This window comes from Danio rerio, chromosome 9, assembly GCF_052040795.2.
Source record: "Danio rerio strain M-AB ecotype USA chromosome 9, GRCz13ab, whole genome shotgun sequence".
Classification (NCBI taxonomy): Eukaryota; Metazoa; Chordata; class Actinopteri; order Cypriniformes; family Danionidae; genus Danio; species Danio rerio.
This window is the reverse complement of record NC_141029.1, coordinates 34,790,851-34,814,223: the sequence shown is the minus strand read 5'-3', so window position 1 is coordinate 34,814,223 and position 23,373 is coordinate 34,790,851. Positions and strand designations below refer to the sequence as shown.

General features: G+C 34.4%; 2 protein-coding genes across 10 annotated transcripts in view; one reads left to right on the top strand and one right to left on the bottom strand.

Annotated features, from left to right (window-relative positions):
• The window catches only part of cnga4 (cyclic nucleotide gated channel subunit alpha 4), a 39,897-nt gene extending 26,923 nt beyond the window's left edge, over window positions 1-12,974 (bottom strand). For 2 of the 8 annotated variants that reach the window (XR_015499653.1, XR_015499652.1), the window contains exons 1-8: window positions 12,395-12,635; window positions 11,833-11,934; window positions 11,391-11,497; window positions 10,012-10,681; window positions 4,752-4,911; window positions 4,416-4,581; window positions 1,718-2,336; window positions 431-525 (exon numbers count right to left, since the gene is read on the bottom strand). Coding sequence is in view for 5 of the 8 variants with exons in the window: in XM_087268117.1 (XP_087124243.1) it covers window positions 1,714-2,336; window positions 4,416-4,581; window positions 4,752-4,911; window positions 10,012-10,681; window positions 11,391-11,497; window positions 11,833-11,934; window positions 12,395-12,513 (1,947 nt within the window). In the remaining 3 variants the exon portion in view is untranslated. Of the gene's footprint in view, window positions 1-430; window positions 526-1,683; window positions 2,337-4,415; window positions 4,582-4,751; window positions 4,912-8,666; window positions 9,833-9,945; window positions 10,682-11,390; window positions 11,498-11,832; window positions 11,935-12,394 lie in introns of those variants that run through there. The other 6 variants (XM_087268115.1, XM_087268116.1, XM_087268117.1 and 3 more) reach the window with 5 other exon arrangements.
• A 2,436-nt stretch (window positions 12,975-15,410) lies between these two features.
• Window positions 15,411-23,373, top strand: part of fhip1b (FHF complex subunit HOOK interacting protein 1B) — a 36,147-nt gene continuing 28,184 nt past the window's right edge. For both annotated transcript variants that reach the window (XM_087265730.1, XM_087265729.1), the window contains exon 1: window positions 15,411-15,536. The gene's annotated coding sequence lies outside the window, so the exon portion shown is untranslated. The remainder of the gene's footprint in view (window positions 15,537-23,373) is intronic.

The following is a 23,373-nucleotide window of genomic DNA, read 5'->3' as shown; positions in this document are numbered from 1 at the left end:
CTTTTGTTTTAATTATCGGTCTTGATGTGAACGGGCTTTACTCAAACAAGAGGACGAGAAGAATAGAATAAAGTGATTTGCAGGCTATTGATTGCTTTCCTGCGTCCTGATTGCGGCAGCTTTACTGTTCAAGTAGACTTTAACCAATCACAGAAGCACAATGAGCAAAGATAAACAGCACTGATCCCGGTTAAACACTGATTACACATAATACAAGCTTCCAACATTATTTAATTTTCTGTACAAAAAAAACGTGGAAGCATACTAATAAACGATAAACCTCGATGGCAGGAAATTTCACAATAAAAAACAGACTTGGGAACTGCTGTTCAGGACTCATCTGACACACAAACATTGAATCATTAGTAACACAGATTTTAAAAAATTATTTCCAAGCCCAGTTTCTTTAGAAACTGTACGAGACATTTACCTCAAAACTGATGTCCTCTGTCTTCGTGTTTTGATCCGAATAACTGTGAAATTGGAGTATGTGCTGCCATCTAGCGTCTATAGCCTCACAATAACCTTAATTTACAAACGTTTGCTGCGGTTAAAAGTCATATTTACAGTTGAAGTCAGAATTATTAAACCCCCTGAATTATTAGCTCCCCTGTTTATTTTTCCCCTTATTTCTGTTTAACAAAACTATTATGTTTTTAACCAATTTCTAAACATAGTAGTATTAATAACTAATTTCTTATATCTTTGCCATGATGACAGTAAATAATACTTGACTATATATTTTTCAAGACACTTCTACATAATTTAAAGTGGCATTTAAAGGCTTAACTAGGTTAATTAGGTTAACTAGGCAGGTTAGGGTAATTAGGCAAGTTATTGTATAACGATGGTTTGTTCCGTAGACTATAACAAAAAATAGCTTAAAGGGGCTAATAATATTGACCTTAAAATGGTTTTAAAAAGTTAAAAACTGCTTTTATTCTAGCCGAAATAAAACAAATAAGACTTTCTCCAGAAGAAAAAATCTTATCAGACATACTGTGAAAATGTCCTCGCTCTGTTGAACAACATTTGGGAAATATGTCAAAAAGAAAAACAATTTAAAAGGAGGGATTTCAGCTGTATGTATTTCACAAATTATTTCATAATAAAACCATATATATATATATATATATATATATATATATATATATATATATATATATATATATATATATATATATATATATATATATATATATTTAAAAATTATATTATTTTCTATCAGATTAAAAAAAAAACAATGCTCTTAGATTATTATACACTTTTCTTTAATGTATCACAGGATACTGCACTCATGACAGTACATATTGTCTTTCAGATGTAAATGTCAGAATCTTATAAGCATTGTATGATAAACTGCAGTACTCTAGTCTTTAAAGTTTGATCTGAGGAGTGAGGTTTTTAATATTTTTTAATCTATTGCTTTTACTGTGTTTAAGATATAGTAAATAATATTCTGAAACATTATTACAATATTCTTTTATTTTTGTGCAACTCATACTGTAATATATGTTTTAGTTTATGTGTATGTGTATTTTCTTTGATGATTCAAAAGATTGAATACAAACATTTATTATTTACATGTATAAGTACATTTTCTACATGTATTCACTTTTTAATGATCTTAATGAATCATTGCTAAATAAAGCAATTAATAAATAAACACTCTGACCTCAAACCTATAGAAATGATATTTTATAGATTTTCTACCTACTTTTCATCTTCTTTCTCATCCTGCTGTGTTTCTGTCTTTATAATTTCTTTCTCCTCTTTCTCTTCTTCATTTATCTCGTTTCCTCCTACATTCTTGTCCTTTTCTCCCAGGCTTTCCTCTCCTCCATCACCCTCTCCTCTCTCTCCTTCCACCAAAGGCTCCTCTTTATCCTCCTTCTCTCTTTCACCTTCACCCTCTCCATCCCCAATCTCCCTCTCTTTTATTTTTGCCCTCTCCTCTATCTCCACCTGTGCACCTTCTGCCACAATGCCTTCCCATCCTTCGGTCTGCAGTTCCAGTTGATCTACTCGCTGCATCATTTTGCGGGCACTGGACTCCAGTTCAGCGATCAGCCGGGCCAGTTTGGTTTGCAGCATCTCCAGGATGCCCTCTAGGCGGTTCACCTTGTCCTCTGTTTTCTCCACCTCTCCCTCCCCTTCGACAGCCTCTTCTAGCATCCCCATTTTGGTGAGGATCTGCCGACCCTTCTCCTCCAGCAGACGCTTGGCAGCAGGGTATTCCAGAAGGGTTTCTGTCAAGTCCTCTTTTGATAGGCTGAACAGATCTGAGTATCCAATGCTACGAATGTTGGCCGTTCGTCTGTTTCCTGATTTGTTACCTGTGCAGGAGAGTTTAGATGAATTTGTTATATACGGTGATTCATTGGGTTTGTAAAACTGCCCAATTTGGCAAAAATGCAACATTAAAAGAGCTAAATAAAGCATGTTTCATGTAGTAGTTGCTAAATTATAAAAAATTTGTGAACAGCTATCCTATTTTAAACTATTATATTTATAATATATATATATATATATATATATATATATATATATATATATATATATATATATATATATATATATATACCCTGTTTTTTCCCCCAATTTCTGTTTAACGGAGAGAAGATTCTTTCAACACATTTATAAACATAATAGTTTTATTAACTCATTTCTAATAAATGATTTATTTTGTTGTTGCCATGATTACAGTAAATAATATTATAACAGATATTTTTCAAGACACTTCTATACAGCTTAAAGTGATATTTAAAGGCTTAACTAGGTTAATTAGGTTAACTAAGCAGGTTAGGGTAATTAGACAAGTTAATGTACAACGATAGTTTGTTCTGTAGACTATGGGGAAACAAATAGCGAATAGGGGCTAATAATTGACCATAAAATGGTTTTTAAAAAATTAAAAAAATGTTTTTATTCTGGTCAAAATAAAACAAATAAGACTTTCTCCAGAAGTAAAAATATTATCAGACATACTGTGAAAATTCTCTTGCTCTGTTAAACATCATTTGGGAAATATTTAAAATAGAAAAGTAATTCAAATGGGGGCTAATAATTCTGACTTCAACTGTATAAATACATAAAGTGGATCAAAACCTTCATAGTTAAAACAATACCTTTTCCTGTCTTGGGACAATTTTGACACTACGATTGGCTGCTGGTCAAGGCCTAAGCTATAAAACTGAACTGCCAGTGGTAGTACTTATAAAGCTCATTTCTGGTGTGACTGGCAGGTTTGAGAGCTCATGGATTTTCCCCTTAGGCCAACCAAAACTTTGTCTAATTGTAGAGATTGTCCTTGTGTATGTTGAGAAGTGAAACACTTTTGGCAATTTGAGCATGTAAGGGTGGCCTGCCTATTTATCTTGATAATTCTTTGACTTTGTGTTCAGGGAGTGAGGTAAGCTCCTGTATTTTTCTTTAACGATTTGAATTTAGTTTATTTTCTTTGCGCATTCTTTTGTGTGTAATATTGGCCCTGAAGAGATGCTCCCTAATAGTTTTCTACATGCAGTAAATCCATTTAGTTAATCTCAAGTGAGTGTCAAGCTTATTGGGAAATTCACTTCCACAACACAATTGGTTTTTAAGCCCTATAAGAAATGTACTTTCCCTTTTACTTTCTCAAAGACTCGGGCATATTAATATATTTTTGCAGAACTTAATAAAAATGATTATGTGTGTCTCCCAACACTATTTAATTTTTTGAACAAAAAGTTTTTCTGTACATAAAAAATGATATGTTGTCTAAAATTATAAGTCTTAATAACTTCTCAGATATTTTGAGCTTTTGTAATTTTATGCAGAAAATGATTTTAAAAGCATTTAATTTAATAAAAAAAAAATCGGAAACAAAATTAAAATTATATAAACTTTCAAACAAAAAATTATTTAAACCCTTAAATATAAATCACAAATCAAGAAAGACTGAGATTTTTTTAGGTGGTCTTTTAATTTTCTTAAACATTCATGCCCACTCATTCACACACATGCACGATAGGCAATTTTAGCTTACCAATTTCATCTATAGCGCCTTTCTTTGGACTGTAGGGGAAACCGGAGCACCCGGTGGAAACCCACAGAAACACAGGGAGAACATGTAAACTCCACACAGAAATGCCAACTGACCCAGCTGAGGCTCGAACCAGCGACCTTATTGCTGTGAGACAATTGCGCTACCGCTGCACCACTGTGACGCCCTCTTAAATCAATGTATTCTTATTATATTTATTTTTTTAAATTATTATAGTTACAAAACAATTAAATCCTATTTGTTGGCTTTATGTCAAGAGAGTTTAATAAACAATCTGTCTGAAATATGTTGTTATTGTACTGACTATATGAAATATTAAGAATATGATGCAGTAAACTTTAGCACAATACTGATCTTTAGCATTTCATACCTTTGATATTTAGGATGCTGATTTCTCCAAAGAAGTTTCCATCCCCGAGGACTGCAAACTGAGTGACTCCATCATCTGCAACCACTGCCAGCTTACCCTCTTTAATTATGTACATCTCATGGCCTACATCACCCTTCTTGCACACGTATTCACCCGGGCTGTACACCTACAAAAAGTCAATAGACTGGAGTGCGACACTGTATGATTTACTGGCAAAATATACAGTCCAATACTGACACCAGCAAACATAATAAAACAATGCTGAGGTAAAGTACAACATGCTAATCTCGGGTCAGCTGGTTTAAAGCTATCCAGGTGTGCCACCTGTTTTCTTACCTGTGGGGTGAGTTTAAGTACCAGCTGCTCCAACAGACTGTTCTCGCAGTTCTGGAAGATGGTGACTTTGGACAAAGTGGGCAGATGCACGCTCACGGCAGTGGCTGTCTGAAGTGTCATTGGAAGATGTTGAAGAATCTCATTCTCCCGTGTGATCTTTCTGTTCCAGACACATGATTTGGGTACAAAATGAACATTTCGATTTAATAAAGGAGAAAGAAACGACTTGAAGGCCAAATTCAACTACATGCACTGATTTTTATAGTATATTAAATTAAAAATCAATGTCTTCAATGTTTCAAATAACAATTATAAAAATAATAACAAACTGTGGATGAAATAATGCTAGATTTTATAAATATGTAATATTTTTCTTTATATATATGGATGTCTGCTGTAGAGTATAAAACATTGGTCAAAATGTCTGATAGTCAATGTTTTAAATTGAGAATTTTGGCCAAACAGGACACATTTAATAGGGAAAAGATATAAAAGCTGTACTACACTTTTTGCTAACCATTTTATTTGAATAAAAATATACAGTATTTTTTGTGATTACAAATTAAGATAGCTTATTTTGTATTTTCATGCGTCATTTATTAAACTGGATTTTAGCATCTTTACTACAGTGTCACGTGATTACATGTGAGTGACTATCATTTTTTTCAATTCAGAAATAATTTGTTGACTGGTACTGAATGCTGTTTTGTTGCCTAATATTTTCTTATGATTTTTTGAACAGACGGTTCAAAAGAACATTCGAAAAAAGTTATTTAGATTTTTCTTAAAATATTAGGAAGACCTCAAAACTTTAGTGGAGAGTGGAGGCAGTTGCAACATGGAGCAATTACTACAAGACTTTTTCCTCTATTCAGGAATGAGCTAGAATGATGATATTCATACTACATATTCTCAGTTAGATCCTCCTTCAATCTGAGAGAAATTAGCCATATGTGACTATTCCTTCAGTATAAAACTAATTTTATATATAAAAAATGTTAATGTTCAGAAAATTTCTCATATTGTCTAATCTGTTTTTGTGAAACATTATTTATTCGTATAATTAAAATCACTGTTTTCTTAGCTTTAAATATGTATAGCTATTAAACGTTAAAGCTATTGTATCTTCCTACCATAGACAGTTTAATCAGGGTTGACAGAGTTGGGACATTTAAAAAGCTTGCCATAAAAACAATGTACAATTTTAATTTTATCACAATTTAATTTATTCATTTTCTTTACAGCCCTTTATTAATCAGGGGTCGCCACAGCGGAATGAACCGCCAACTTATCCAGCAAATGTTTTACGCAGCGGATACCCTTCCAGTTGCAACCCATCACTGAGAAACATCCATACACACTCATTCACACACACTCATACCCTATGGACATTTTAGCATATGCAAACTCCACACAGAAATGCCAACTAACCCATCCGAGGCTTGAAGTTCTTGTTGTGAGGCAATCGTGCTACACACTGTGCCACCATGACGCCTCTATCACAATTTCAATGTAATTTAATTTTTAAAAATTATTCTGATTAATTAATTTAAAAATTTTGTTCAGTTTTTTTAGACTTGATAATTGGTTGTAGCTTGTTCTTTTAACAGTCTGTATTTTAACACTTTTAACAATTTAATCAATCCACATTTAGTCTGTTTACCAAAAAATAAAATTCAACCTGATGTTTTAGAATTATTATCATTTTTTTTATTATTATTACATTTTAATAAATGTTGCAACTGTCCATCTGCTTGGGGTAAGTTTGTCATGTCTGTTAAAGTTTAAATCCTGCATATGTACATGAATGTGGGTGGACGTCCAATAGATATGCGTCTATTATGTTAAAATTTTGAGTTTCCACAAAAGGAAAACAGTTTAGTTTCTCTGAGAAACTGAAGGAAATGCAAAAAGTGTTGAAACTGTCCCCCCTCTCCCCTATAGTGTTTGAGAGGTTAAAACTGCTGTTTGAGCACATACACTGTTAACCCTTACTGTAGATTATGCAGTATATAACTGTAAAATAGCCAGTGTTTAGCTGTAATGAAAAGAAACAGTATTTTACTGTAAAAGGAGCAGGATTTGTATGAAATTCTGTAGTGCAAAGAATAAATTACAGTAATTTACTCTATGTACCATTACAGATATTTACTGTGATAATAAATGGTAAATTACTGTTCAACCTTTACTGCCCCATCTATTCTGATGCTTTATGTTGCTATTTTATATTTATTTTATCTCTGTGTTTTCTTTGGTTCCTTTTATGTTTTTAACATTGAGTATCATGAGTCAACCAATGCCACAGAGCTTATTAAAAGGTAAGTGTAAGATATGGACGAAATGCATTTAAAGGCAAAAATATTCACACAGAGCAAAGAAATTTTCACAATAATTTTTATAACTTTGTTTACTTTTTCTATAATTAATCTAATTTAATTGCCTAGTTTGACTTATAGTTAAGATTTTAAATTGCACTTTCAACTGAATATTAGTATTTTGCAAAATAACTAGTAAAAATGTGTTATATAAAAAAAAAATATATATATATATATATATATATATATATATATATATATATATATATATATATATATATATATATATATATATATATATATATGTATATATATATCTTAAACAACACGCACATACATTTTTGCAGAGACTCAATGAATTTGTCTGGAAAACTGGCAAGTAAAAGTGCCATTAACAGTATAAAGGCTTTCCTAAATAAATGTATAAATCATGATATTTGTTGTGTTTTTTATTATTTTTACTACAGATTTGGAACGACATGAGAATCAGATTATTTGTTTATTTATTTTTTTCTATGGAGGAAGTTTATATTATAGTATATTTTTATTGTTTTATTAAACAATATGTGCATAACTGTGATAAATGTAGGCAGTTGCTTTGAAAATATGCTATATGTACCAGGGGTGTCAAACTCCTGGAAGGCCACAGCCTAGTAGAATTTAGTTCCAGCCCTGCTTCAACACACTACCTTTAGATTTAGTTTGATCAGGTGTGTTTAATTAGTATAACTGCACTGTTACTCTGTAGATTGTGCAGTAAATAACTGTAAAAAACAATGATTTAGGCATCACCACACACTCCCACAGGCTGTCCGTCTTATTCTAAACACAAAGGTGTTAGAAAGAGTTTTCAGAAAATGCTGGCCCTTTAAGAGAGCCAGGTGTTTGATTTGTTTACTGCTGAGTGTGCTCTATTCTCTGTCTATCAATTCAGATGTTGAGTCTGATATGTTTTAGGCTTTAAATAAGAATCTAAAATGAGTAAGTAAAATGTGTTCAAATGTTTTTGAGGGTTTATAAAATAAGGCTGTGTTTTAAGTTATATTGTTGTTATCTTGAAATGTGTACTTGAAAGCTACATTGTTAGCTAGTTAGCCTCTCCTCATATAACTTCTTACATTACTTTTGTTTAAGTATATGTATTTATTGGATATTGCATACTGCCATAATGTACAGATGCTAAAAGTTGAATGTATCTTTCTGGCAACTAAGCCAAAATTAAATTTCATCATCTCAGTAAGGTAACATGTGCACATCATCACAGGGAATCACAAAAACATGATACACATAGCCATTAACAAACAAAAGCTCCCCTGTCCGGTCCCAGGTTGTGAGTTTGTTGCTAAGTATTTTTCAGAGCAGTGTTTCCATCTATGAATTTATATTTGAAACAATAAAAAAGTTTGTTGTCATGAGATAATTATAACAATAAAAGATTGGATCCTTTGGTTTTTCGGTGTTGCCAACTTTATTTTTGTTTTCTATAATTATTTTAAACTTTTTGAGATTTGACAGAGCTTTTAATTATTTAAAACTTTAAAATTTAAAATAATTATTTTGTTTTTTGCTGTTCAGTTTTTTTTTTTTTTTTTTTTTTTTGCATGGTCAGCATTGAGGAGAGAGTAACACATTTCACTGCAGCACTTTGTGTGTGTGTGTGTGTGTGTGTGTGTGTGTGTGTGTGTGTGTGTGTGTGTGTGTGTGTGTGTGTTTATTGGATATGTGATTGTGATAAATGTTAGCAGTTGCTTTAAAAGTATGCTATATACCAGGCATGCTTAATCCTGTTCCTGGAGATCTACGTTCCTGCAGATTTCAGTGGCTATCCATATCAAACACACCTAAACCAATTAATTAGGACTTGAACACCACGTGATAATTACAGGCAGGTGTGTTTGATATGGGTAGCAACTGAAATCTGCAGGAACGTAGATCTCCAGGGGTCAAACTCCAAGTTACTGGAGAACTGCAGGGCAGCAGAGTTTAGTTCCCACCCTTCTTCAACATTACCTGTAGATTTCTAACGAGCCTTAATTAGTTTGATCAGGTGTGTTTAATTAGAGTTACAGCTTAAAGTCCCGGTCACACTGCACTTTTCTCCCTATAGACTTCCATTCATACGCATGTGAATGCTGCAGACCTGGAATGCAAGCTCATGCGACAAATTTTACAGTTTGCAGCATTGGAAAGTTCAAGCTTGGAGATCTCTGAACTGCGAAATCACATCATGTGATTGCTTGAGACTAATCAAAGATCAAACCATGACCTCTCTGAACAAAAATTATGGACCAGTTGCTTGCTTTTTCAATCTCTAAATATATTGTTTAATCCCACTCCTTTTCGCAGAGCCATGTGACAGAATTTTGCATGCTTAAACGTTAGTTTGACTGCAGCCTTTCTGTGCAGACCTGGGGCTCTCAGTAATATGTAAGATGATATTTATATCTGCTGATTTCTTAATTTTGTTATACATTTTCTGTTTTGTATTTGTTTGCTGCCAAAACAATAAAATAAATTTGTCAGAATTTACAACTTAATTAATTTAAAGAATTAATAACAGGTAAGAATACCAATTAATTTTAGTAACACCTTGACATACTATTGTGTATGCAGTATAATGCTGTGAGTTGTAACACTACAGTACAGTAATTAACTGTACACAGTTTCCAGTTAGTTACCACTACTGCTCTATTACAGTAATTAACAGGCAACACTGTTGCCAGCTACTCACTGCAATGGTTCAGTCACAGTAAACAACTGGCAACACTGTTGCCAGCCACTCACTGTAATGGTTCAGTTTCAGTAATTAACTGGCAACACTGTTGCCAGGTACTTACTGTAACCAAACTTTTACAGTGAGTAGCTGGCAACAGTGTTGCCAGTGTTCTTCTGTAAAAAAGCCTGGTAAGGTCTAACAGTGTAGGCTGAATAAAAGGAAGACCCACTTGTTGATGTGCAGATGCTGATACCAGTCGTTGACGCGCTTCTGCAGCTCCTTGCTAATGCGGTGGCTGCGCAGGTAACCCTTCACCAGCTCGTGGTCAGGAAAAAACACATTGTCACGGTCACGCAAGCTGGAAATCACGTCCCCCATGCTGCCCACGACCGAAGCAAACACCAACACGGCGATCAACATGTCTGCGATCAGAAACATATACTCTTCTTCCCGCTCGGGCGTTGGTGTGTCGCCCACTGTGGTGAGGATGAGGGTGGAAAACCAGAAGCAGTAAAAGTATTGGCGTCTCATGGAGGCAAACTCCGGGTGGGAGATATTGGGGTAGACCCAGGGGTCCGCGCCAAACCCTATGTAATTTGACAGGGAGAAGTAGATGCATGCGTTCCAGTGGATCAGGACGAAGATATACAGCATGAGTTTGGCAACGCGGAAGGCGTTCGGGAAGGATGTGCGCGTCTCCATGCGGTCCAGGGCCTCGTTCAGACGGCCTGTGCGCAAGAAGCGGTTCACCCGGACCAGAGGTGTGTGGATCCCCAGCTGTAGGTAGAGCAGATCCGTGGGCAGCAGGGAGGTCATGTCCCACTTGAAGCGAGAGGAGCGTAAATAACGCGTTTTTAAACGGGACAAGTCTCGCACCAGGATACCCTGCTCCAGAAAACCTGTCAAGAGAAAGATTCTTTTATATAGAAACCCCAAATGGTGCTAACTGTTACTATCTTTATCTTTTATTTGTTTTGGGCTAATAATGTTTTAACAAACTATAAAAGGCCTTTAACACTGTACATATGTTGTCTTCTAAACCCAGTTTTTACGCCCGGGTAGAAAATTGTTGTACAAGTCAATCACACCACAAGATGGTGCCACGACTCAACATTTTATGTTAAATTGCTATTCAACACTTGTAGCCAAAGTCAATGATAATACTGAGTTCCATGTGTCAGCACTACTTGTTTGCTTAAAAGTTATTAAAAAGCAAAACGGGCAAATATTTTGGCCTGCATTGTATATAAACTGTTCTTAGTAACTGAATTTTCATATAATTCACACACTAAAATACCTCTACGATATGCTTAGTACATGATACATTGCAGTGACATCTATGTAGATGTGCCAGTTTGCATCATATTTGTTGAACCTTTGCTTATCTGCAAACCTCAGAGAAAATTTCTATTAGATGTTAGGTTGACAAATACATCCATGGGGTGTTTATTATTCAGCTTGTTTACTGTTTTAAGTCGTTTTTAAACGAACTTTAGAATATTAGGTTATTTATATTAATCTACAAATTAAATTTTTAAATTTATCCAGAAGAAAATTTTAAAATACATGAAAAAAACAACTATGAAAAACAGATACATGCACACTCACCTGTGCGAAACCCAATAATTGTGTCAAGCACATAAACCAAGTCACAGAGGTAATCCAAGGTGAGCCATGTTGCGACATATGCCTCCTCAATTGTATAGAAACATGTCCTTTTAACAATATAGAGTTTTAACATCAGATTACAAAGCTCTTCTCCCTTTACAAATAATGACCTAAAGTGCCGTTAGGAAATTAGGTTTAAAAGTAAAATGAAAATTTAAAAAGCGTCATTTGATTTGACATGTCTTTATGTTATTTAATAACAATATAACAATATATTTACAAATATGCATACATTACATGATATACATACATTCATATAAGCTATAACAATATATTTAATACATGGAAAAAGTGATTTATTAAAGTGTATACTGCATTAATTGGTAAAGCTGTTGTTCAATAGAAAGAAAGGAGAAAATTACACATTTGTGTTTTGCTATACCTGCATATTATGATGACCCAGTTGTAGCAGATAGGGAGCGTCATAATTTGCAACCATGTATAATAAAATTCTTCTGATGGATCGATTACCCATTCCTTCCAGCTGAGAGATTGGGTATATAGAAGATTTACGTGTTAGTCCTTTTAAATAGAATCCACCTTAAAATTACATTCACTCACCCTTACAAACTTCCAAACTTTTATGAGTTTCTTATTTCAATTGAGCTCAAAAGAAGATATTTTGAAGAATGTTTAAAACTGGTAGCCACTGACTTTTAAAAATCAAATATTATGATTGCCAATGGTTACTGGTTTCCCACATTTTTCAAAATATCCTCTTTTGTGTTCGTCAGAAGAAAGAAACGCAAGCAGGTTTGCAACAAGTAAAGGGTAAATAATGACAGAATTTTTAGTTTTGAGTGTACTACCCCTTTAAATAATAAAAAACTAATTATTTATTTTATTTGTGTATATTGGAAGTGAACACTTAGATTCTCATATAAAGCTAGCCTATTTCATTACACTAACAAATGAGGCAACAGCATATTTGAACTAAAACTCACTTTGTTTTTGGAGTCTCGTCTTTCTTTTTCTTCAAGGTTGACTCTTGTCCCTTACTTTCTTCTTCATTTTTGTTCATGCGCTGCCGTTCAAAAAGCCTTGTCCAGCGATTTTTGTTCATATTTAGTATTTACAAAAATATATGACGTTATATCAACTTGACAAGAGATGAAGAAAATGCAACCATTGTTTGACCACATAGTTGTGTCGTCATATCAACAAGTGACAACACCCATATAACACAGGTGCTATGTGATGCTTATCGTCATGACAACGTTTCCCCTGAGGAACCACAGGTAAGCAGTTTCCTCCTGGGTCAGCACACTGTTAATCATATTTATGCAAACACTATGGACAAATGAAAAAGAGAACTCTGAAAACCAATATTGATTTTTTTCTGTGGTACTTTGGAACAAACTTATCCACAGACACAGTACTTGTATGACAAAATATCAGTGCACAGAAAGTATTTAATTGTGGTTTTGATTTAAAGTTTTAATTTGACCTTGAATAGTTTTTTTAATTTGTGTTTAAATTTAGAACTGCGTGGTGGTGCAGTGGGTAACACATTCGCCTCACAGCAAGAAGGTGGCTGGTTCGAGTCCTGGCTGGATCAGTTGGCAATGCTGTGTGGAGTTTGCATGTTATCCTTGTGTTTGCATGGGTTTCCCCCACAAATCCAAAGACATGCAATGTAAGTAACTAAATTGTCCGTTGTGTATGTGTGTGAATGAGTGTGTGTGGGTGTTTCCCAGTGATTGGTTGCAGCTGAAATGGCATCTGCTGCGTAAAAACATACTGGATAAGTTGGCGGTTCATTCCACTGTGGTAATAAAGGTACTAAGCTGAAAAGAAAACGAATAAATGAATGTTTTAATCTCTCTCTCTCTCTCTCTCTCTCTCTCTCTCTCTCTCTCTCTCTCTCTCTCTCTATATATATATATATATATATATATATATATATATATATATATATATATATATATATATATATATATATATATATATTTTTTTTTTTTTTTTTTTTTTTTTTTAGGGCAACACGGTGGCTCAGTGGGTAGCACAATTGCCTCAGAGCAAGAAGGTCACTGGTTCGAGCCTTGGCTGGGTCAGTTGGCATTTCTGTGTAAAGTTTGCAGGTTCTCACCGTGTTGGCGTGGGTTTCCTCCGGGTGATCCATTTTCCCCAGATTCCCCCACAAGTCCAAAAATATGTTGTACAGGTGAATTGGGTAGGCTAAATTGTCCGTAGGGTATGTGTGTGAATGGGAGTGTGTGGGTGTTTCCCAGTGATGGACTGCAACTGGAAAGGCATCCGCTGCGTAAAACATGTGCTGGATAAGTTGGCGGTTCATTTCGCTGTGGCAACCCCAGATTAATAAAGGGACTAAGCCGAAAAGAAAATGAATGAATTAATTTAATCAAAATGTTGAATTTCATATATCATAATTTATTATTAATCAACTGATTTAAATCATTTTATTTAATTATTTAGTATGTATTTGTATTATTTTTCTCCAAACTTTCCACATGCCCCTCATACTCTCTTGCAGTCCCCTGTTTTGTGCATTTAATTTTAGATATATTTAAGCAATTAGTATTTACCCAGACAAAGATTGACAGAAAAAAGCCAAATTATAGTTTATCAAAAATAATAAGTAAATATACATAAACGTACAAACCTAAAGATTTACAAGATGTCCTGCCTAATCAATCCACAGAAGTCTTGTTTTGTTGCACATCATAAACAACAATTACTAATCATGCCATGGCTAACTCATGAATATTAATTACGAGCCATGTGTGGCATAAGGTGTGGCCGCAGCTAAAAGGTTACTAAGCAGCGCAAGTTCTATTAATTAATGGGGTATAATTTAGTGTTATTCTTTCTTTTTGGTGTTTGCATATCTTAATTCCTTAATAAGTAATGATATATATTTTTTTAATTCTATAAATTTCAGACATTTATTTGGAGTTTCTATAAAAACTTTCTCTTTATATACCTGTTAAAGAGTATATGATGGTCATTAATGGTATTCCCTCTAAGCTTAAGAAATTATTAGTAAATGATATAGTTCAAGATACAAATTTAGATTTTAGTCTTAAATTGGAAGGTTTAAATATAAAAGAACATTTTTAAAAAAATAATAATTATCTTAGAATAATTTGCCAGATTGTCAATGTTCCTTCAGCTATTGAGTACTGGAGATCACAATTTCAAGATGTTAACTGGAACGAGACTTTTAAGATTCCTAGATGTTTTTACGTTTTTATATAACGAATAAAATTAGAGAGGTGTCGTTTAAAATTGTTTATCGTATTTACCCTGTAAAACAGATAATTGCAAGATTTTGTAAAGATGTTGATGTAAAATGTACTTTTTGTAACAATAAAGAAGAGAGTATTGTTCATTTATTTTATGATTGTATTTATACACTATTGTTTTGGTGTGATCTTTTCTTTTTTTTGTTAAGCAGAGTACGAATATTGCATTAATATTCAAAGAAAAATGTTTTATTTATTTATTTATTTTATTTATTTTTTGACAAATACAGTTGACTTCAAAATGTGGCATATTGTTAATTTGCTCATTATACATGGAAAATGTTTTATTCATAAATGTAAATGGGCTGTGAAAAACATTATTTTACTCACTTTAAAATAGAAATAGTTCATTGCCTATGCACAATAAAAGAAACAAAAAATATCAAAGCAAAACGAACTGTTAATTATTTTAAAGCCTTAAATTTTGTTTTTTGAATAATTGTATTTTTTTTTCTTATATTGTACTTCATTGGATGTCAATATAATGTTGATATTGCGCTTGTATATTCTGTGTTCTAAAATTGCACACGCAATTTTAAAAGCAGCGCAAGTTCGGGTTAATATGATTAATATTCATACTCCGCTTTTTCAATTCGCCAACTTCGCCGGCGGTGGCGCTCCGAGCAAAACAACAGAGCTCCAGCTATGGCCGCCACCCTCCAGTGTGACGTCACCGCGTCCCGTGCGCGTAGGTGTGTCCGTGGAGTCTGTGGAGAAAGATGGCTGCGGGACGAAGGGAGAGGTTGAGAAATCTCAGATTCGCTGTTTGAGGACTGACAGGTTACAATAGAGGACAAGGAGGAAAACTGCGTTCGCTCGCGTAAGTATTTTCTGCTCCGTTTATAATGGTGGTTTCGCGCTGTGTTGTCCCGTTACCCGTTTCCCGCTCGGCTCGCAAGCTCGGACAGCGTCAAATCAAATCTGACCCGTTGCGAGCTCACCGTACGGTTAACGTTGAAACTCCACACAGATGAGGCGAGGAATAAAACTGCCAGTGAAAGGAAATATGCGTAGGCCTTATAAATAATGAAAACATCCAGAAATGGGTTTAATGTACGTTGTCCCACTTGACATTAAGCAGATAGAATAACGGTTCTTAACCGTTCCGTGACCAGTGTGTGTTTAAAACGACACATCACTGCGTGGGAATGTGTAGCGTGACACATACTCGTACTGAAAGTGAGAAAGAGGGAGCCTCATTCACTTAAACTTGAATTGTGCTATTGACAGCTGGTTAGGTATTTCTAGGTCATCATCTTGGTATGAAGAAGTAAAGCGATTCTGTTCAAGGGTTGTTTACAGCTGTTGTAAGTGGCTTTTGACCTGTGCAGCTTTATTGTAATTACTCATGTGGTGATCCCAGGTTTGGCCGGTAAAATATTTCAAGTCACAAGTCTGAGGTTTTAAAATGACTGCTATGTTGTTGTTGTTTAACCTGAGTACTCAAAACTTGGCTTTTGGAGCTAGTGCCTATTATGGTGCATAATTTCGGGCCAAATATGTAATCATGTGGTTTATTTTGCAAGTAACTTGTATTTTAAGTGAGTCAGACCATACGTCTGCTTATGAAGTCTTATATTTTTTGTTTTCAGATCCTAAGTTTGAAAAAATCTATGATTATGGCAACAGCCTTTGGTGTCAGCTTCTTTGAGTCTTTCTTTTGGCATCTTTCGTTCGTAAAAAGCCTATTTAAGTAGTTTATGAAGCCCATGCTAATTAGACTTATAAACAAATTTTAGCATTAGCATTAGATTCATAGATGTATTTAACATTTCTTTTTGTATTTCTGTGATTTATTTTTGTTTTTTGATGAATGTACTAGTAAAAAAATGTGACTTGGTCTGACTTAAGCTTGTTGTCCTCATATAAATCATAGAAAACAAGCATAAAATAATACAATTCAATGATAGAATGCATCCTTGATCACTGTCAGCTTCTACTTCATCAAATTATGTCACTTTCAAGTCATAGCCTTAAATATGTATTGCATGCATTTTATGTTGATGTGACAGGACTGGGACATGGGGACAATTATTAATTTTATTTGTATTATATATTTCCATTTATTTATTTGTAGAATAATTTATATTTTCATGTTTTTACTCATTTGATGTGAATGATAACAACTTGAACTTGCTATTTCTAAAGAATATTTTTTCTTAATGACATATACTGGCATAACAAAACTATTAAAGCTGTTGGTTCAATTGGGCTAAGGACAAGAACAATGCCAGGGTTTTTACATTTGTAAAGTGTTTTTAATATAGAAATCTGAGAACCAAATGAATTACATAATAGTTTTTATTCACTGTATTTATGTTTTTATTTGAGGGACAGAATATGTACATTTCTGGTAGAATGTCTTGTGTGCGTGTGTGTGTGTGTGTGTATGTGTGTGAATTAGCTTCATTTGTTAGTTCTACCCATACTGCAACAGTCCTAATCTCATTTTAGTGTCAGAATGACTGAACTTTGTACTCTTGATGATTAAAACCCAAGGAATGAATGTGACCTGTATATAGTGCAAACAAACTTGCTGTCATTCTTTCTCTTGCTATTACTTCTTCAGTCATGTTTTTTCTTTGTTCCAACTCAGTGGTTAACACTCTTTAAAATGATTCTGATAAAGTTAGTCCTTATAGTTTATTATTCATTTATTCTTAAAAATATAAAACATGCTAACATGGATCTAAATGTAAAAAGTATTTGCAGTGGCATAAAAACTTAATCATACATGCATGCATCCATGATTAAGTGTACAGACCACACCACACAAGGATTTGGTCGCAAAAATAGATACTCTCAAATGCTCTTTCTGTTGAAAAACCTTGGCTTAGACTTGGAGGAAACAACCTTGTTTAATATTAAGCTGGAATGTTTTTCTTTAGCTAAATAGTTAGTTGGATTCAAGCAGTAATCTTTATGCATAGGATACATTATGGACAGTGCAGGTTGACTTAAATGTTTTGATCAGGAGTTTAGCGATTAAAAATCTGAAAATATCCAGTTTTTTCCTTATTGTTAACAGCAGATATCCTTAACCATTAGGTTACCAACATCTAAAAGAATGCACTCTTGTGATTCTAGTAATTCACTTGCTTGTTTAGCTACTCCTGATCTGCTAACCTACCATTACGACTTTACCTGTGAGCTGCCAAGACAGACACCTGGCTAATGATTCAGTGACCTCAGGGAGAATAAGAGAGAGAGCGAGAGAGAGAGATGTATTTCTCTCTCTCTCTCTCTCTCTCTCTCTCTCTCTCTCTCTCTCTCTCTCTTTCTCTCTCTTTCTCTCTCCCTCCCTCCCTCCCCCGCTCTCTCTCTTTTTTTTTCTCCACCCATTTTCCTTGCTGTCACATTCTCAAACATCCTGGGACTGTGATATAGGTCAAATGCAAAGTCAGATAACAATTATTTTCTTATTTATTTTGTATATATTGTACTGGGTTTCATAATAAAGCCTAATTTTACTATGTGTATCTCTAAGTATACAATGTCTTATCAGCACTTGCTCCATTTTTTTAGATTAGAATATACAATTAACGTCAGAATTATCAGCCCCCTTTTGATTTTTTTTTTCTTTTTTAATCATTTCCCAAATGATGTTTAACAGAGCAAGGAAATTTTTACAGTATGTCTGATAATATTTTTTTTTTCTGGAGAAAGTCTTATTTCTTTTGGTTTGGCTAGAATAAAATCAGTTTCAAATAAAAAATAAAAAATTTTAAGGTCAAAATTATTAGCCCCTTTAAGATATATATTTTTTCGGTTGCCTATAGAACAAACCATCGTTATACAATAACTTGCCTAATTACCCTAACCTGCCTAGTTAACCTAATTAACCTAGTTAAAACTTTAAATGTCTCTTTAAGCTGTATAGTAGTGTCTTGAAAAATATCTAGTCAAATATTATTGACTGTCATCATGGCAAAGATAAAAGAAATCAGTTAATAGAAATTAGTTATTAAAACTATTATGTTTAGTAATGTGCTGAAAAAAATCTTCTCGTCATTAAACAGAAATTGGGGAAAAAATAAACAAGTGGGCTAATAATTCAGACTTAAACTGTATATAATAATGTTTTAAAAATCATCTGAAACATCTGAGAATAAATAATTAAAGTACATGAGTAAAACTTAAGTTTTATAGTGCATTTTCCACACATCTGTAGATTAGGTTCCACTTTAAATTGCCATTTATGGGCATCTAGGTTTAATAAATGCCAGTAAAGTAATGTTTGTCTATTTCAAATTTTTTCATACCTTTTCTGAACAGAGTACATGCTGTGGCGTGAAAGAATATATTTTGTAAACTATTAATGTACTTTTGATTTGGATTTTTGCTAAACTTGCTTTAAAAAGTTCTATTAAATGTAAAAAACTGCAGTAATGATGCTGTTTCACATAAATTATGTGAAATATTTATAATTGAGGTCAGTTATTGAGGTTTACAAAGTAAAAAAAAAAAAAAAGAAATCAGCTTCCAGCCCATAAACATTGCATTTTTAATGTCATATGTGTGTCCACGAAACTGACCTGGATGGCGGGAGTATGCCTGAACCTCTTACTAGGGGTTGCACGGTTTACTGGTTATGGTAGTATCGTGATACTGGCTCTAAAATACTGGCAGTGTCACTGTAGTTTGTATACTGTAGTGTCGTCAATAATGGTTTATCTACAAACCATTACAAACCATTGCATGTGGGAAAGTCCCTAAATGCTCAGACGTTTGTGCAACGATAGACTATTTTATTTTAATAATCTGTGGAGCACTTTAAGGTCGCAAAACTGTGTAGAATTCACGCCATTTTATGGTAGCCTATTGCATGTTTTCTAACGCTTCAGTTTGAATGCACATCTGAACCGGTTCATTTCTGTTCCTGTTGATATGATTGAGTAGCCAAAATATCTGCACAGTCTCTTTAAAAGAATAATTCACAAAGTGAAATTTTCAATTACTATGGATTGCTACTTGATGAGACAAAAAAAATAGATTAAAAACCCAAAATAGCAACAGGAAACATTGAAACAATTTGTTCGGTATAATTTGTATCTTTATTTTAATGGATTTTTTGTTCAGTTATCTACACAAAAAGAATTAATAAATTTTAGGTGCCCTAAGGTGCAAATAATACTTTTTGACTTTAAAGGAATTATTAATTACATCCAAGAAGGCTTATTATATAAGTTACAGAATAAGCAGTATACTTTGCATTAATGACTTGTGAATGCATCTTTATGCATGTAATGCAGGTGTCACCTCTAGGTGTCCTTACTGTAGGGGAAATGTTATTGCGTTATAGCATGGTCATCCTTAACGATGATATGTTGATTCTGAAGGCCATGACACACCAAACTGACAATGAAGAACTAGCAGTGACAAAATCTGACTGGGTTAGCGCCTTGTGTTTTTTTCATGAAGACTATGGCCAAATAGCTGATACAGCCTATGCCTGCAAGTTCTGTATTTGTCATTAAAAATTGAAAGCTGTGCTGCATACATTCAAACCATAAAATGCATATTCCATTTTGATTATGAGTAATATTAATGACTTTTGTTATTCCAAATGGCTCTTGTCTTTAGGAATATATTCACATATTGAAATGCTCAGTTCAGATGATTGCCTGTCTGACTTCTTTGCTCACTTTCATCACTCTCGCTTTTTTCTTATTCACAGATTTTTTCTGTTAACTGACAATCAGCCAAACAGAGCTATCCACTTGATGCAGATTTAAAGAGTTCTTGGACACAAAAATGAAAATGACCTCAACATTAACTGTGGTTTTACACCTTTACGAGTTTCTTTCTTCTATTTAACACAAAGGATGAAGTATTGAATAAAATGACTATGGAAGTTCTGCATTGTTTAAAATATCTTTTTTATGTTAGAAGAAAGAAACTCAAATAGGTTTTCAGCTAGTAAAGCAGGGTGTAAATTATGGAGTTTTCATTTTTGGGTTAACTCTTCTTTAACGTGCTCAGTTGCCCAAAAGGCTCCAGAATGGGGTTTGACTGGTACAGACTGAATGGAATGCACCACAAAAAAATAAACTGATCAAGGATCGGCTTGTTGTGTCAGGGCCTTTATGGTAACTTAAAATACAATTTCTTAAAAAGTGCATTCTACTATTAGTCACAACTGTTTGTGCTTGTTTTAAAACACATAGATCTGAATCATGATACGGCAGTAGTGTGCATTTGTGGTGTTTGTGGTTGCAGGTCGATAAAGAAATCAGGGTGAAACACAAGGAGCTGACTGTTCTCCTTGGGGCATTAAGCAGTCAGTAAGCAGGCAGAGCTGACTGACTCTCTGGACTGCTCAGATAATCGCCACTGTTTTGTCCCGTTATGGAATCAGCCCACTGGTTGTGTTGTGCTGCAGTGTTGTTGAAAGCAAAGCATTTATGACAAAATTATGACTAAAAGCCGGCAGGTGGGAAGCAGGTGACAATATCAGTATACTAAGAAGCATGCAAATAACTTTTTCGATTGGTGTGGGAGCTAGTATTGATTATAAGCTTGAGTTTGATATTTAAAGCTTGTTGTGTGTTGTGAAAGTGTTTTGTGAATTTTCATTTGTGGTCTTTTGTTGTTTATGTAACAGAACATATAGTTTAACAAACCGGCTTCTCATTTTAAATTGGACAAGTCACACTTTTGTGTAACTGTTTTGTGTAACTCTTATCATCTCCACACAAACACTTGTGATCGGTTCATCGGATCAGCGAGTACCAATCGAGTCAATAAATGTGATTATCGGCCGATACTGATCTCTGGCTGATCGATCGGAGCATCTCCAGTAGCTGTGTAACTTCTTTTTAACATGCGTGTATAATGCAATCGATTCGACCCTCTAGATCAGTGGTCACCAAACTTGTTCCTGGAGGGCCGGTGTCCTGCAGATTTTATCTTCAACCCTAATCAAACACACCTGAACAAGCTAATCAAGATCTTACAAGGTATACTTAAAACATCCAGGCAGGTGTGTTGAGGCAAGATGGAGCTAAAACCTGCAGGGACACCGGCCCTCCAGGACCAGGATTGGTGACCCCTGCTCTCTAGATGATCTTAATTCAGCATTTTTGTCAATCATATTTTTAAGTTCTGGAGAGAAGCAAAAAGTGGCCACGCAAGTCCTCACATTGTTTCCCATACGTTGTTCAGCAATGTGGACACCTTCAAATGGTGTTGAAAGAGTCACATGCTGTATTTATAAGATACAATTCACCTCAAAAATGTCATTTCTGTCTTCATAATGTATTTGGGACCGTAAAATCACATGTGACGTGAGCTGACCATCAGCTGTTAACATAGGGAGGGCGGGTGCGCATGCGTGCCTCTGAATGAAGTTTACTTTAGTGGACAAAACCTGCATATGCTGTGAATAACAGGTAATGAAGTTGTACATAGCATTCAGTTTGTGGCACAGAGTGATTGTTTGGGAGCCGTGCGGGAAGTAAACTGCTCTTAGTAGTGAAAATGATACCGAAAGCGCACACAGCCAGATGTAGCTGACTGATTCCAGCCCAAAAAGTATCCAATTCCCACCATTCCAAGTCTATACAAAATTTAGCATTTTAACCAACAGTACAGCTATTGCTGTTTACCACATGTTTGAGAATAACAATAATAAAGCCCACTTATATTAACCTTTATTTTATATCTACAGAATCGTAAGAAAGTCGTGATTTTATTTTAGGAAAAAAAAAAATTGCGATTCTCATTTTAGCCAGAATAGTGCAGCTCTATTTCAGATATATGCTATTTTTTCATTATTTGAAATTTGTGATATTAAATGAGTTACAATTTATAGCACATTTCCCACTTGCTAACTTTCAGTTTCGCTTTAGTTAATTTAGGCTTGATATTTCTAATGAATGTTGAATGAATGGGACAATAATTTTGGTTTGTTTAATATTTTTATTTTACATTCTTAATTCCTCTGAGAATACTGTTAAATTTAAAAGATAATATGGTAAATACATACAAACTACCTGACAAAAGTATTGTCGTCGATCCCAGTGGTAAGAGCAGCAAATAATAACTTGACATCTAGTTGATCATTTGAAAAGGTGGCTGAAGGTAATCATCTGTTGAACTGCATTCCAATCATCACAAATACTGCAGAAAACCTATTGAAACTAGGGCTGGGCCGATAGACGATGCCATCGTCCATCGCCGATGGCCAATAGACAACACAATGCTGAACCGGCATCGCTGATTCTCGCCCCCGTTGCTAACCCGCTCGTGAAAAATACACACTTATGCCCGGTTTACACTATTATGTCTTAGTGTTAAAATGGCATTTTATAACAAAAGTGATCCACATCCACACCCTGATTTACCTAGCATTTCTGAACAGCCCTCTGTCAGCTGAAAACGCACATAACATGACCACACGCTCTGTCATGTGCTTGTCTGAGCTCCAGTGAGCAGTGCACGTCGGACATTTTATCAAGGATGTACCGCTGAATCGCGTCTCACTATAGTTGTTAAACGTGATATTGAATTCATCTTGTCTCTATCTAACGACTCTTCGGTCTTTGAATCTATCAGGTGACGTGTCACAGCATCAGTACACTGCTTCAGTCTTTCACTTTCACACTAGTAATTTTAGTGAAAACCTCAGATACTGTTGGTTGTGCACCTTTTTTACC